The following is a 14,819-nucleotide window of genomic DNA, read 5'->3' as shown; positions in this document are numbered from 1 at the left end:
CCCACGACTCAATAAACTGTGGCTAATCCTGTGACACTGATATAGTGACACATCTGTGCAAAAATAGTATCTATGTTGTATGTCCAGCATACAATATAGATGTCTTATCTATGATGATACATATGTAGAACTTATTTATGTGGCGTAACGTCTCCTAATTTGGACATTTCAATATCAAAGGTTTTGCTACTTGCTACAAGTTCCGAATTTGTAAAATGTAAAAAATAATGAAAAATACTCTGTAATGAAGATATCCATGGAAAGGAAGTGACTCCTGCATCGCGAATACATTACACATGTAAATATATATCTTTAATTAGAAATATTTTAAATAAACCAAAAGAATGTGTTATGATGACAGCTCTAAATTATCAGATGAAATAGAAAGCTTTTCGTTCGATACATTTTCAAAACATATTAATTAATCGATTGCTTTTAAAAAAGTAACTATCATAAAAATAGATTTTATATCATTTAAAAGTAATTTCCAATCAAGTTTCCAAGTATGTATGTACATATACCATGTGTTCCACTGAAATCTTGTTTATCATTAGAATTCGGTTGGCATGGTTTTGACATTTACCCATGATTTATCGTAATATGTAACTAAGTTAAATAGTGATGTTATAGATGACAAGTGGTTCGTACATGTAAATTGTACAATGTATTGAAGAAATAATTGTAACACTAAAAAAGTGGCGTCACGATGTATTCAACAAAAACTCCTTCCTTAAGAATTGATGAAGCAGATCTTAAATGCAAAACTGGTTGTGGATTTTATGGAAATGCTGAATGGGAAGGTTATTGTAGTAAATGTCATCGAGAGCATCTACAAAAACAAAGATCTCAATCAGAATCTAATGCTTATGGACAAGGATATGACACGTATGTTTATTAACTTAATTATAACTTGTTACAGTAATTGATATTTTTAATAACTTAAAAAATCAAATCTCGAATGTAATACATTTATGTTATAGCTTATCATTTCTGTATTGCATGGTAATAAATTTTATTTAGCTTATTTATTTATCCTTTTTTGATATATTCAATCTAACACCAAGATAAACGTATGAAATATTTAATTCAATCGAAGTATCAAATTAGTTTATATATTGAAGTAATAACGATGACTATCTTAAATTTAAAATTTATGCTATAGCCAGTCTACGAATCGGAGTATAACTAATGCTCAACAGAAATATGAAGAGAAGAAAGTACAACAGGAAAAGAAATACAAATTGTTAAACATATCTTTTCGAAAAACAGTTACAAAAGGTATGTACATATTTATTTTGTCTTTTTTGTTTTATCTAATTTTCCTTTTAAATTAATACAATGAACAATCTAATCTAAGATGTAACTTTCTGTGAGAAGCGCAGGGATATCAAGAGTTATTATATGACTTAACAAAAGACAATTCAGATTTGGAAAAAGTAAAAGCAGAAAACCGAGAACTAATAACCGTGATTGCTAAAACACCAGTAGAAAGAGATGTTAGAAAATGTATGCATTCCTTTATAATTGATATACTTCAAAATAAAGATGTAAAAAGAATAGAGGAACTTTCAGAGATCATACAAAACTTTTATCAAGTATTTGCTAAGCGTTTAGAAAGTAATGCCAAATATGCAGGTATTTTAAGAAGTTTGTTACAAATTTTTTATGTATTTATAAAATAATCGTATTAATTATTTCAACATTATTTTAGATATTACACCAGAAATTAAAGAAAAATTGCTAGATTATGTTGAGAGATATACTATGACTTTACTCTACAGAATTCTCTTTTGTCCTCCCTTTACGAATGATGAAGAAAAGGATTTGGCGATACAAAAAAGGTTGATCTCATTTAAAACTTATAATAAAGACTAAACTTAAATTAATATAACATATGTTTACAGAATCCGGCAGTTGAATTGGGTAAGTGGAAAAAATTTAGAATGCAGAATACATGAAACCAGTGCAGAAGTTAGAGAACTTGTTTACAGTTCAATAACAGGTTTGCATATGAAGGATTTAATTAATTTAAATTTAAATTTCTAAACATTTTCTTAAATAAACTTTCCTATTGTTATAGATTTATTAAACATGGATTCTGCTAAAGCTCCACAAGAAAAACTGTCTTGCATTATTTATTGTTGTAGAAATATATTTTTAATGTTACAACAATCTGTTGGTGGACCTGCATCAGCAGATGACTTCCTTCCTGCATTGATTTTCATAGTTCTAAAAGCTAATCCTGCACGTCTTAAAAGCAATATTAATTTTATTACTAGATTTTGTAATGCAAGCAGATTAATGACAGGAGAAGGTGGATATTACTTTACAAATCTGGTACAAGAAAATACTTATTATTTACGTTTTATTAATTATAAATTTCTATAAGAAATATAAACTGAAAGAAAATATAATTTACAGTGTTGCGCTGTATCATTCATTGAAAATTTAACAGCTTCATTATTAAATATGGATGAAAAAGATTTTAATGCTTACATGTCCGGAGAACGTGTACCTGCCAACACTTGGGAATCTGCTCTAATGATATGTGAAGTACATATAATATGTTTAAATTGTGTTGTTCTTAACAAATTTCTTTTTTTGTAACAAAGTTAAATTCTTCATAGAGCTTACATTTAATGTGCGAAGACATAACACTTCTCGATGAAATGAAAGCTAAAACAACAGAAATGATGAATGAAACATTGGACTTGAAGGAAAGAATGCTACGATTTCAAGAAGAAATTGAGTCTGAAGTAAATACAGTTCTAGAAAGAACCCCATTACTGATTACACATAGTCAACGATTACCAACTAATTTGGACTGCGAAGATATAGAAAGTTATCAGTTACCACCTCCAATTATTCCACAAGTAAATCATTATTTATGACTACACTTTGCCTCTTTTAAATTGCACATTGTATTTTTGATTTCATGATATGTATTTAGATTTTTGAATTCATGGTCATTTAAAGGTCATACTACTGAAAATCAATGAATTCCTCTTGATATCAAATATACTATTATGAAATTAAAAAGTACCTTGTGCTATTTTGAAAAAGCAAGATGATCTTTTTCTCAAAGCAATTTTTATTACCTTCAAGTATTGCAATTCATAGCTGATTAAAAATTAATTATGTTCTGTACCAAACATTTTTTGTTAGATTGTATGTTTTATTTATTATGAAGAAATTAACTTTTAAGGATCCCTTTCAGGTTTGTTCTACTACAGTTAATAATTCCACCCAACAAAACGATATGAAAATCTCTTTAATGGACGATTGTGTAACACCATCTCCTACTTTCGATTTTCCTTCTTTCATGGGCGATGACAGCTTTGATGTGAGCAAGGCAGAAGATGAAACTAGTCTTATAAGCTTAGACGCACAATGCGATTTTGATGTCCAACAAGAGAAAACTTCAAATGATTTATTAGTCCCAGCTCATTTACATTTGGCTTCTACAGCAGAACCAGAAAAGGAAAATTATCATGGATTTACTATACAGGGTACAAACATACCTACAATTCCATGTAGCACTGGGGACTTATCCCTTAATTCTACAGAAACAGATTCCGAAAATTTTTCAAGCTATTTCCATAATGTATAAAACACATTATGTAAGTGAAGTGCGATTTTTAAGAAATATACTTTTATGTGCAATCCTTGCAAAGATACTAGTGAAACATCATAGTTCCAATGTAAATAACATTCAATAATTTAAAATATAAATTTGATAGAAATTATTAGTAAATCTAATTTATCGACTATCAATATTTCATATATTAAAATAATTTCAACCAATGCGCTTATGTATCTTGTATCAGTTTATTTTCTGTATTTATTTAAAACACTTAGAAGGAACTGTTTTAGATTCAATTTGAATGTAATTAATCACCTATGTATAAATAAATAATTGCTTCTACTTATCAATGGGTTACTATATGTACACTTATTTTCCTATCAAAAAATGATCCTTTTTTTGGCATTTCTAAATATATATTATATTAATTTACAACAAATTTTCTAATCATTATGTTACGCATATTATAATAAATTTATAAACGAATTTTAAAGTAACAATTTTTTCCAAAATAAATATATAGGTAGTAAACTATTCCTTTTCTGCAATCTTTTGTCAAATACATTGAAATCTGTTTTTCTTAGTTCACCTAAATACTGCTCTAGGGGCACTACTGGTAAAAAAATTAAGCCTATATTCTTTTGCAGTTTTTTTTTAAGGGATATTGCCTGTAAACAGTACAATATTTGGAATTAGAGTTTATATAGTAATATGTAAATGTTTAATTTTATGAATATTTTGGTTATTTAAATATATTAGAATCAAATTTGATAAAATATTTACCGTGTCTAAATGCTGTTTTCCATAACAAGCAACATCATATATTACATTTTGCAGATCTTGACTGATTTGACCCTGAAATACAGCTTCTGTAGAAACACCATGCTTCATTAAAATATCTTGTGGGAGAACGTTCACTCTATTTTTAACATTGTAAGGAATTGACCGAAGTGAGTTAATTATTCCATGCGCTTTACCCATATGACTAGCAGCATGATCTGCACTAATATTATGAATATCATATGCTTCCAACACTAGATAATAAATAGAAGAAGTACTATACTCTGCATATTTTTCTAATGCATTCATATCAAGAAATGTACAATTCTTTAGATATTCTAAACGAGCATCTATTAAACGTTTGAAATAATGTTTAGAAAGGGAATGCTTTTGTAGAATCTGTAAATGTCTTCATTATAAATACCATAATATTAACACTACATTTATAGTACAACATAATATAATATGATAGATCATGTAATATTATAGATACAATAAATTGCAAAATCATACCCTAGCTAACTCCAACATAACAGGACTTCTCGGTGGATTTCCTTTAAATGTATTATTCAAGGCATCTGTCCAAAATTTTAATCTCATTTCTCCTATTTTACTGTCATTTGTTTGATCTTGTATTTGTGCAACTTCAACATTAAATGCACGAATTGCAAATGCTGCTGATCTAGGTTTAGATGGTAATGATAACGTGCATAAAAAATTTTCATGATCATATTTTCTGCAAAATATTTGAACAGTAATAGAATACTAATACTTAACACTATTTTCATTTTAAGAACATTTCATAATTTTATAAAAATCTATTTTCACTGAAGAAACTACATACTTTTATTAAATTGTTATATTAATTTAAACAATTACAAATCTAATTGCCTTTCACATTGTAAGGAAAATAATTAAAAGTAAATTTTGTAAAAGTAATATTACTTCGAAAACATGTAACAGTCGAAAAATTACACTCATTTGTTATGACTTGTCGTTATGTACCTAACTAATTCGAAACAATATTCGGCTGGTGTTTGTTTTGTAACTACATGGGAATATTTTGAAATGTGTAAGAATGCATTTCCACTAACATTTAATAAATTTCTTCCGTTCATACTGAACTTTCCAATGTTCATTCACCTTACACATACTCATACATACAGTGATACCTAAATTTCTACAAGCTCTCCGGCTGCATCACGCTCCGTTAGCGAGAATAGGAGTAGACATTTCTTTGCTTTGATTAGCTGACGATACAATGCTAAGACAGGATTCAATGTGGATTGGGTGCGCAGTAAAATGGTGGGGACGTTTGCAAAAGCTAAAGGAGATAGAAAAATCGTGCAAAACCAAGTACATATATACATATTACTCTCTGTACACATATAGGTTTCATCAAAACAAACATGGCGACTGGCCGTATCATATGGACCATTATTCATTGAACTCTTTTGCGTATGAATAAATTCATTTAAAGTATAGATAAACTTTACCCAAATATTAATTGAAATACTTTTATTTAAATTCGAAAGTCTTTTTAAACGTTTACTACATTTTAACTTGCATTCAAAAATATTTGAAAATATCTGTTTATTGTACAGGTAGTGCCAGAAAAAGTGTGGAAAGTAGGAAAAAATTTAAAAATAATATTAATAAATCTTATAATATCAAATGTGAGAGGAAGACAAATTCAAGAATAAATTAAATGAATTAGATAAATAATGATTGGATAAATATAGATGAGGAAGCCATTAAAAAATATCCGAGAAGCTTGCAATGTGAGCATGACAACTAGAAACTAGAGTACCGTTTTTTCATATTTATACTGCATTTCATTTTACTCACGTACATTTGATAAGTACAGAAATACAGAAATATTGTAATATTAATTTTATTATTTATTTATTATCCGTACAAAAAGTTAATTTTACTTGTTTAAACATTAATTGCACATGATAATACGTTTGTATACTTAGTCTACGACCTACTCTACTCACATCTACAGTTCTTTGGTCAACAATTGCTACTTTGTTCTCTTGTCCTCTTTTTGAATGTCTTACTATGTATACACAGTTCTCTTTTTACATTACCACTTAATAACTCATTCATTTCAGCTTCCCAATTTACTTTCCTCACCCTTTCCTTTACATATTCTTTTACTTCTGCCTCCACTTTACCATTTATCTCTTCACATATCCATACATGCTGAAATGTTTCTTTCTCTCGACTAAAAACTCTACATTTAATGTAATAGTTGGGTGTCGTGGTCGTCGCCGGATTACTTGGCCAGTGCTATCTCTTTCCTCGATTTGTGCGCACAGGATGTTTTGGATGAGATCTCTCACACGAGAGATCCCAAGAAGCGCCAAGGAGTGCCATATGGAGAATCTTGGTCCGGTACGATACACGCTCCTGAAATCAAGAAAAGTGATATCAATATTTGTTGATTTGGGTGTAATGTCGATAACGAACATACGATTTTGAATTCTACAATATACAGGGTATTCCACAATTATTTTAACAGCTGAAAATGAGGGGTAGCTGAGGTCATTTGAAGTAACTTTTTCCTTTCCGAAGATGCAATCTGCGACTTTGTTTACGAGTTATTAACGAAAGACACTGACCAATGAGAGGTGACGGCACGAAGTTCGTGAGCCCGCAGCACGAGGCTTTGACAGAAGGTCGGGACGGACTCGAGCCGCGTTCGAAGTATTGAACAAATCACGAAGCGTGAACTTTCCGGATTTTTTTTACTAGGTAACAGTGATATTTTTAAGAAAAACGCTGTTCACCTTTACTTTAGAACGTGTGAAGAATATTTACTAATTTTTCGGACCCGAAATAATATGTAGTTTAACCGTTACAGCCCTTTTAATTTTCTGGTATGCATGACACCTCACGTGTGCCATATGAAATTTTTATTCAAAGTGTACAGTGAGGATTAACAAAGTTCGTAAATGATATTTTAATTTAAATAATTCCGTGTCCGAACAGAATTCAACGAATAATTTGCAAAGCTGATTTAATAATAAATAATTGCGTTAAGGGACATAAAAGATTTGTTAATTAGAGAAATATGAAAAAAATTATCAATAAGAAACTCATCCATTTAGTTGAGGATGCATTTGCTGGCTGGAATTGTGGCTCACGATGTCGAAGGGCATTGACCTCGTACAACGTACAGCTGATCTTTCACTGCACTGTCACCAAACACTGATCACTTAATTAATCACTGATAATCCGAAACACTTGTGGATATCACGAGGGATGACTGAGACTCGTTCGCGGATAATCGTTTATTCGACACGTTCGTTCGGCAGTCAACGTTTCACTGCCAAAAAAATCAGGCCTCGACCATGGACCCTTGTTGTTCATCGTTCGGTCGTCCGAGGAAATGACACCCGATACCATCTTCTTTGAAGCGCAGGGTACCGTCATATGAAATAAACAAGATATGCAGAAACGTAAACTGCGGCCGACCTGCTGTCACCGACGGTACCCTGCGCTCTTAGAACGTAATTAATGTAAAATCTAAAAAATTAATCTAAAATAGTTATTTCAAATGACCTCAGCTACCCCTCATTTTCGGCTGTTCAAAGTTGCAGTCATCAGAAAGTCGTACGGTTGATTCATATACCTTTGTGATTTAATAGAATCAATTGTCAACATTACTCAACGCATACTCGCGGAAGTACGCGATCGATTCAGTTTAACCCTTTGCATTCTGAACCATTCTGGACGTTGGCTATCAGCTACTCAGCGCTACTTTGTGGCAGAAACGGGCATTTACAGACCCTCGTATTATTTAGTATGGTTTTGGATCTAACTAACATGTTATAATGATATTGAACTTATATGAATTGGTTGAAATCGAGAAATGTATATTTGCAAAAAAGTCAATATTTTATTTTTTATAATTTTGTACAGTGTGATAAACTTTAAAACACTCCCCAATATGCATTGCTGGCTGATTAGTGCACGTTTGACAATAATAAGTTGTTTGACGCCTGCCACCAGGTGTTTTCCTGTCAGAACAAACGATGCAATCCCGTTTTCTTTGTCCCACATCGGGAACATGTAATTTATTCTCTAATCTATTGTCCGTAGAAGATGTGGATGGACGCGTTCTCGATTCACGAAAATCACCCCTCAACTGGTCAATGAGTGCCTTGACAAACTTGTGGTGCGTCATTGGGGTTTCATTATTTGTTTGTTTTGAGGTACGATAAATAATGTATGAGTTAATGACACACATTTCCAATCCCCAAAAAAATAACTTCCTCCACCATTTCAGCGACTGACGGAGAAAACAATACGTCGAAGCGCATTGATCCGCACGATCCACACCACCCATATTTGCCGTGTATTCTAACACCATTTCAGGCTTATTGACTGTTACAACATGTCCACCGCGTAATGTTCTGTGGGTAGATTGTAGTTGTGTGTTGTAATAATTAGTGAGCATTGTGATAATTCTTTTGTCTTTCCACGCAAGAAGCGTAGTGCTATTCTTCCTGTATGCAACTGTTGTTTTTCTTGAAAATTTTGGTTTTTTTATTTGTGTCGGTACGCCTTTTCGATTAACTTGTATGGTGCCAGTAAGATGACAATTCATCTTTAGCAATTCTTCTGCTAATAAAATGCTGGTATAGTACCTGTCAGTGTACATGTGGTATCCTTTTGCATCAGGAATTCTGTCTAACAACTTCTTATATAAATGTAGTGGAATCCTGGTGGTTACTGGAAGATCAGGCCGATAAATGTTATCGGAAGTTATGCTGCCATAGTACGGAAGTATTGTAAATAAATATCCAGTTTTTGAATCCGCTAGCGCATATATGCGTATACCCCATTTCGTTGGCTTGTTCGGATTATAGGTGATAAATGCTATTCTGCCTTTGAATTTTACAATAGATTCATTCACAGCGACTGCTTTATACGGTATGAAGTAGTGTCTAAACTTGCCATCTATATATTCTAAATAATTGCTAACCTTTTGGATACGAGTTCTTATCGTCGCATTTCTTTGCGTGGGTTTCGTCAAATGTAGCATCCAAAATATTTGCATAAATCTGGCCCTAGTGAATGTTTCCGGAAAGAAAGGGATTCTACTATTGGAAGCAGTAGACCAGTATTCTTGAATACTGGGCAGTTGAATCAATCCCATATTTAGGATAACGGCGATGAAAGCTAAAAATTCTTCTTTAGTAATATCATGCCACTTGTGCCAAGTTGATTTCCGTGAAAGTTGTTTCTTTTTAATTTCTTCGTTGGCATAATTGTTTGTTTCTTTTATTATGCTGTCTGCTAATTCTTCAGTAAAATATAATGTAAAATATTCTATGGGTTCTTTTACATTATTTGGTAGTTGTGGTCCGGCTATTTCGTCATGTAAGTCAAAATTTATCGTGACTGGAGGAACGCCTGATTCAGTGACGTCTTCCCACTCTTCGCTTGACGATACGTTGTCATGTTGCGGTGTGTTCTCTTCCGTATCACTTTCATCGCTATCGCTATCTATGCGAACTCTTCGTCGCCTTGTTTCTTGGACGATATCACTATCACTGCTATCGTTTACTTCTACAATTAGTCTTTCTAACATATCTGTATAAACGTCTATCTGGAGCTCATCTTCACTACTACTTGTGTCATGAGACTCATTCGTGTTTGAACGTTTTGCCATTGTTCTAATAAAAAATATGAATAAATACATGGGTTGAAAATTTCCAATTGTTATTACTAACTCACAAGATGATATTTACAAAAAAAACTTTTACCAAACAATTTATTTACCAAGAGAAGAATCACTTTTCCGATTTTCTCACTCGTTAGATCTATCTATACCGCTCGACGCTTCAAACCAAACTGAGTTCAGCTTTGAAAATCTTTTCCTTCAGATTTAGACTTGCTTATTTATGATTATAAATCTCGCTATACAGTGCGTGTTATGTTCGCATACCGACCTTTCTTCTACAAACTTGCCTTATCGCTCTTTTCAAATGGCGCCTTTGAAGTGCTCGGACCGTCGTGAGCACGCCTTCTCACGTTCTCGTCCGACACAAAACCCGCTGACGTTTCTTGTATATATTTTAGTAATTTTACTATATTTTGATTTGATTTCTTATGCCATATCAAGAGAAAACTTCAGGGAAACATGCATGTCTCAAAAAATTGCGCTGAAATAACTCAATTACCCGTAATCACTAATCAACTTTAATGTCCCATGACAGGGGACATCCGAGTGATATGCTGGAATTACGATGTCCCATGAAAGGGGACAGCGGAGTGTAAAGGGTTAATGTACTTAACCCTTTCGCTACGGAGCGCTTGCGTCAAAATGTGATCGCTGTGAACGGAGCGTATTATTGAGTAGTTGGCACTGAAGTACGGAATGTATTTCTGGTTCCAAGTTTTCCGTAGTCCAAATATATTCAGATTTTTGTGATCTTGAGCACGTTACTGTTTGTTTTGCATGGCAAACGCTTTCAGAAAAATATTCTCCTAAATTTTCTTTTCCCCATGATTTGATAATGGGTCTAAAAAAATTAAATACTTTAAAACTCAACATATTATCACAAAAGCGTAAGGAAAGGTGTAAACCTTTTAATCACTACTATTATAAATTACTGATATATATCCCTCGCTGGCAATGTTCTAAAGAAGACTGAAACTGTGTATCGTTAGAATAAAACACAATATCGTTTTGTCAATAATGTTATATTTCATGATAGTCAATTGTTTAAGGCATGCAGCGTTACCAGATACTCGATTAACAAAAGTATCTCATGTAAAGTATGAAATAAAAGTATATATGGTATGAACGTATATATACGCTCTTCGTACCCGCGCGCCCACTTTTCTAGAGCGTATATACAGGGTGTCCCACAATTATTTTAACAGCCGAAAATGAGGGGTAGCTGAGGTCATTTGAAGTAGCTTTTTCCTTTGCGAAAATGCAATCCGCGGCTTTGTTTACGAGTTATTAACGAAAAACACTGCCCAATGAGAGGTGACGGTGCGAGAGAGAGGGTCCGCGAGAGAGTCCGCAGCACGAGGCTTTGACAGAAGGTCGGAACGGACTCGAGCCGCGTTCGAAGTATTGAACAAGTCACGAAGCGAGAACTTTCCGGATTTTTTTAACTACATAACAGTGATATTTTTAAGAAAAACGCTGTTCACCTTTACTTTAGAACGTCTGAAGAATATTTACTAATTTTTCGGACCCGAAATAATATGAAGTTTAACCGTGACAGATGTTTTAATTTTCTGGTGTGCATGACACCTCGTGTGTACCATATGAAATTTTTATGCAAGGTGTACAGTGAAGATTAACGAATGATTTGCAAAGCTGATTTAATAATAAATAAGGGACGTAAAGGATTTGTTTATTAGAGAGATATGAAAAATATTATCAGTAAGAAACTCACCCATTTAGTTGAGGATGCATTTGCTGGCTGAAATTCATGATGTCGAAGGGCACTGACCTTGTACAACGTACAGCTGATCTTTCACTGCACTGTCACTAAACACTGATCACTTAATTAATCACTGATAATCCGAATCACTTGTGGATATTTAAGAAAGATCACTGAGACTCGTTCGCGGATGATCGTTTATTCGACGCGTTCGTTCGGAAGTCGACGTTTCACTGCCAAAAAATCGAGGCCTCGACCGTGGGCCCTTGTCGTTCGTCTTTCGGCCGTCCGAGGAAATAACACCCGATACTATTTTCTTCGAAGCGCAGGGTACCGCTAAATGAAATAAACAAGATATGCCGAGACGTAAACTGTGTCCGACCCGCTGTCACCCTGCGCTCTTAGAACGTAATTAATGGCCGTGCGAAGAAAATGGTATCGAGTGTCATTTCCTCGGACGGCCGAACGTAGAACAACAAGGACCCACAGTCGAGGCCTGAATTTTTCGGCAGTGAAACGTCGACTTCCGAACGAACGCGTCGAATAAACGATTATCCGCGAACGAGTCTCAGTGATCTTGCTTAAATATCCACAAGTGATTCGGATTATCAGTGATTAAATAACTGATCAGTGTTTGGTGACAGTGCAGTGTAAGTGAACTTCGCAAATAACCATACCAGAGGTTCCACCGACAGTATCCCTCGAATGTTGCGGTCATCGACCTGGGATCAGCTGTTCGTTGTACGAGGTCAGTACGTACGAGTCAGCAAATGCATCCTCAACTAAATGGGTGAGTTTCTTATCGATAATATTTTTCATATTTCTCTAAAAAACAAATCCTTTACGTACCTTAACGCGATTATTTATTATTAAATCAGCTTTGCGAATCATTCGTTGAATTCTGTTCGTACACGGAATTATTTAAATTAAAATATCATTTACGAACTTTGTTAATCTTCACTGTACACCTTGCATAAAAATTTCATATGGTACACATAAGGTGTCATGCACACCAGAAAATTAAAACGACTGTCACGGTTAAACTACATATTATTTCGAGTCCGAAAAATTAGTGAATATTCTTCAGACGTTCTAAAGTAAAGGTGAACAGCGTTTTTCGTAAAAATATCACTGTTATGTAGTTAAAAAAATCCGGAAAGTTCTCGCTTCGTGACTTGTTCAATACTTCGAACGCGGCTCGAGTCCGTCCCGACCTTCTGTCAAAGCCTCGTGCTGCGGACTCTCTCGCGGACCCTCTCTCTCGCACCGTCACCTCTCATTGGCCAGTGTTTTTCGTTAATAACTCGTAAACAAAGCCGCGGATTGCATTTTCGCAAAGGAAAAAGTTACTTCAAATGACCTCAGCTACCCCTCATTTTCGGCTGTTAAAATAATTGTGGGACACCCTGTATACGCTCTTCGTATATGAATGGCCATTCTTCGAGGGCGTATATATACGCCCATCGGAGCGAAAGGGTTAATGTAATATGTATACTTTCTTACATTTCCCCACGTAGCATATTTTTTTATTTTTAATGTATCAAAAATTTGTCACTGCAAGTTGGAAGACAGATAAACTATAAGCATACCTCAATGACATTTTTTATATTGTTCCAATAAATAATTTTCATGTTGTTATTCATTGTCACGAGCTTGATAGAAATGCAATTTTTTTTCTTATTTTTTTTTTTTATATAATTATTCAATTAAGAATTCTCCGGCCTGAGTTGCTTTACCTAATGTAAATGGAACAGATTTAAATTTTACACGAATTAAAGTCGATTTTCTTTGGTGCAAAAGTACTTCCTCACAGATGAAGTCCGTTTGACCTCTGCAAACGTAAGATCTTACTTTTTCTTACCTTTGCCTACACTTACAACATTTACAATTTTGTTGGCGAGCATGATTACTCCACTGTCTGCGTAATTCAGAAAAGTTTGAAAACCATCTGCAGTCTGGTTTAGGTGGTACACAGCTATTCCACATTATTTCTTTGGCACATTGACATGGGTTTGTGTATGTCTTGATGGTAGTATTAACATTGGAGTGACAATTGTTGCCATTATCGTAAGCATAGCATCCTCCGCAAATTTGACAAAAGCAGTAATGAGTTTGGGGATTTGATATCACACATCTTCTATCTTCAGTATCACAGTTGTTCACTACATAAATAACCAATTATTAATGAACTTTGAATTATTAACATTCCGAGGTCGGATCGTTACTTATAGCATCGCATGTCTACTAAAAATGATTTTTCTGTTGTTCATTTCACATTACACTAACACACTAGGAAGAAAAGAAAAAGTTAAGAACATTATACTAACCACAACAACCGTCGCAAGGAAATTGTTCAAATTTCTCGGTTCTTCTGCAGCAGGACATAATTCTCGATCAAACATTAAGAGTAAACTGAACTTTTATATAACAAGCGTATTCTGCCATTTGTGTTCCGGTCGTTACGTTTATACTATTGTTCATGAAAATTTGTTTTCCATTTTTGCAATTTCTGTTAAAAGCAGCTATAAATTAGAAATGCAAAAATGAAAGTGCTGTTAGAACTTCATTTATCTAAATTAATGTTTTTTTTTACATTATCAATATGGAACGATATTATTTTTTTGACAGTGGAGGTTAAAACAATTGTTTAGTTAAATATGTTTGTCCAGTTGGAAAAGTTAATGGCCTTTCGCGTGATGTGTGCATTTATATACAGAGTTTGATTTTTTGAAATCCATCTCTGTTGTTAATGTAATCAATAATGTTGATATTTTAATAAAGTTCATTTCATGTGCAGGCTCCGCGAATTGTTTAAAATATTGTTAGTATTTAAACTGTTATAATTTCGCACACAAGAATCTTACAACTCATTTTGAAGCTTGTAGCCTCTCTTTTCACAACCCCTTATTCATTTTCTTGCAATATAAGAAACTAAAGACTTGTTTTTCTTTAAAAATATTTTAAATTGAAAAGTTAAGTCTTGTAGAACAAAGAAAAAATGGAAAATGATATTAAGATTATAATTGTTAACTAAAAGA

At 33.4% G+C, this 14,819-nt stretch overlaps 4 protein-coding genes and 1 long non-coding RNA gene across 11 annotated transcripts; 2 read left to right on the top strand and 3 right to left on the bottom strand.

Moving 5' to 3' along the window:
- The first annotated feature begins 145 nt into the window (after positions 1 to 145).
- Rabex-5 (Rabaptin-5-associated exchange factor for Rab5) lies at positions 146 to 3,929 on the top strand. Of its 2 annotated transcripts, none has more exons than XM_033468114.2 (10): positions 146 to 298; positions 631 to 885; positions 1,163 to 1,278; positions 1,378 to 1,635; positions 1,712 to 1,841; positions 1,905 to 2,002; positions 2,081 to 2,337; positions 2,422 to 2,553; positions 2,628 to 2,873; positions 3,218 to 3,929. In XM_033468114.2, the coding sequence occupies exons 2-10, from the start codon at positions 707 to 709 to the stop codon at positions 3,608 to 3,610; spliced, it is 1,809 nt and encodes a 602-aa protein (XP_033324005.1). In that variant the 5' UTR covers positions 146 to 298; positions 631 to 706; the 3' UTR covers positions 3,611 to 3,929. The 2 variants fall into 2 exon arrangements, with proteins under 2 accessions (XP_033324005.1, XP_033324006.1); XM_033468115.2 differs by having other exon boundaries at positions 153 to 298; positions 620 to 885.
- sicily (NADH dehydrogenase (ubiquinone) complex I, assembly factor 6 homolog sicily) lies at positions 3,810 to 5,622 on the bottom strand. Of its 5 annotated transcripts, XM_033468106.2 has the most exons (5): positions 5,369 to 5,622; positions 4,877 to 5,099; positions 4,561 to 4,762; positions 4,367 to 4,452; positions 3,810 to 4,251 (listed from the first exon to the last, which is right to left on the bottom strand). In XM_033468106.2, exons 1-5 carry the CDS (start codon positions 5,500 to 5,502, stop codon positions 4,072 to 4,074), a joined length of 825 nt encoding a protein of 274 aa, XP_033323997.1. In that variant the 5' UTR covers positions 5,503 to 5,622; the 3' UTR covers positions 3,810 to 4,071. The 5 variants fall into 5 exon arrangements, with proteins under 5 accessions (XP_033323997.1, XP_076381721.1, XP_076381723.1 ...); XM_076525606.1 differs by having other exon boundaries at positions 4,367 to 4,762; positions 5,369 to 5,604; XM_076525608.1 differs by having other exon boundaries at positions 4,367 to 4,762; positions 5,458 to 5,589.
- A 157-nt stretch (positions 5,623 to 5,779) lies between these two features.
- On the top strand, positions 5,780 to 11,191 carry LOC117219176 (uncharacterized). The gene is made up of 3 exons (XR_004489963.2): positions 5,780 to 6,144; positions 6,621 to 8,586; positions 8,661 to 11,191. It is a non-coding gene; the product is annotated as an uncharacterized LOC117219176 (long non-coding RNA).
- Positions 6,242 to 14,247, bottom strand: LOC117219173 (uncharacterized). 2 transcript variants are annotated; one of them, XM_076525611.1, is made up of 3 exons: positions 14,109 to 14,247; positions 13,643 to 13,943; positions 6,242 to 6,778 (listed from the first exon to the last, which is right to left on the bottom strand). In XM_076525611.1, the coding sequence occupies exons 1-3, from the start codon at positions 14,164 to 14,166 to the stop codon at positions 6,547 to 6,549; spliced, it is 591 nt and encodes a 196-aa protein (XP_076381726.1). In that variant the 5' UTR covers positions 14,167 to 14,247; the 3' UTR covers positions 6,242 to 6,546. The 2 variants fall into 2 exon arrangements, with proteins under 2 accessions (XP_076381726.1, XP_033323996.2); XM_033468105.2 differs by lacking the exon at positions 6,242 to 6,778 and adding an exon at positions 13,286 to 13,517.
- On the bottom strand, positions 8,251 to 10,299 carry LOC117219105 (piggyBac transposable element-derived protein 4). Its single transcript, XM_033467999.2, has 2 exons — positions 10,160 to 10,299; positions 8,251 to 10,053 (listed from the first exon to the last, which is right to left on the bottom strand). Exon 2 carries the CDS (start codon positions 10,047 to 10,049, stop codon positions 8,271 to 8,273), a length of 1,779 nt encoding a protein of 592 aa, XP_033323890.2. The 5' UTR covers positions 10,050 to 10,053; positions 10,160 to 10,299; the 3' UTR covers positions 8,251 to 8,270.
- Positions 14,248 to 14,819: the final 572 nt, after the last annotated feature.

This window comes from Megalopta genalis, chromosome 12 (assembly GCF_051020955.1).
Source record: "Megalopta genalis isolate 19385.01 chromosome 12, iyMegGena1_principal, whole genome shotgun sequence".
Taxonomy (NCBI): Eukaryota; Metazoa; Arthropoda; class Insecta; order Hymenoptera; family Halictidae; genus Megalopta; species Megalopta genalis.
The sequence above is the reverse complement of the archived record's forward strand: the minus strand, read 5'-3'. Positions and strand labels throughout refer to the sequence as shown.

What these genes read in the sequence shown, in the direction of transcription:
- sicily (XM_076525606.1), bottom strand. Translation starts at nt 5,502, where the DNA reads ATGAACATTGGAAAGTTCAGTATGAACGGAAGAAATTTATTAAATGTT. An exon ending in TTATGTTGGAGTTAGCTAGG is followed by an intron (nt 4,763 to 4,876) that starts GTATGATTTTGC and finishes AGACATTTACAG; the next exon opens with ATTCTACAAAAGCATTCCCT. An exon ending in GAAAACAGCATTTAGACACG is followed by an intron (nt 4,252 to 4,366) that starts GTAAATATTTTA and finishes TACTGTTTACAG; the next exon opens with GCAATATCCCTTAAAAAAAA.
- LOC117219173 (XM_076525611.1), bottom strand. Translation starts at nt 14,166, where the DNA reads ATGTCCTGCTGCAGAAGAACCGAGAAATTTGAACAATTTCCTTGCGAC. An exon ending in TCCTTGCGACGGTTGTTGTG is followed by an intron (nt 13,944 to 14,108) that starts GTTAGTATAATG and finishes TTATTTATGTAG; the next exon opens with TGAACAACTGTGATACTGAA. An exon ending in TGTTGTAAGTGTAGGCAAAG is followed by an intron (nt 6,779 to 13,642) that starts GTAAGAAAAAGT and finishes TCTTGATTTCAG; the next exon opens with GAGCGTGTATCGTACCGGAC.
- Rabex-5 (XM_033468114.2), top strand. Translation starts at nt 707, where the DNA reads ATGTATTCAACAAAAACTCCTTCCTTAAGAATTGATGAAGCAGATCTT. An exon ending in GATATTACTTTACAAATCTG is followed by an intron (nt 2,338 to 2,421) that starts GTACAAGAAAAT and finishes TATAATTTACAG; the next exon opens with TGTTGCGCTGTATCATTCAT. An exon ending in CTGCTCTAATGATATGTGAA is followed by an intron (nt 2,554 to 2,627) that starts GTACATATAATA and finishes AATTCTTCATAG; the next exon opens with AGCTTACATTTAATGTGCGA.
- LOC117219105 (XM_033467999.2), bottom strand. Translation starts at nt 10,049, where the DNA reads ATGGCAAAACGTTCAAACACGAATGAGTCTCATGACACAAGTAGTAGT.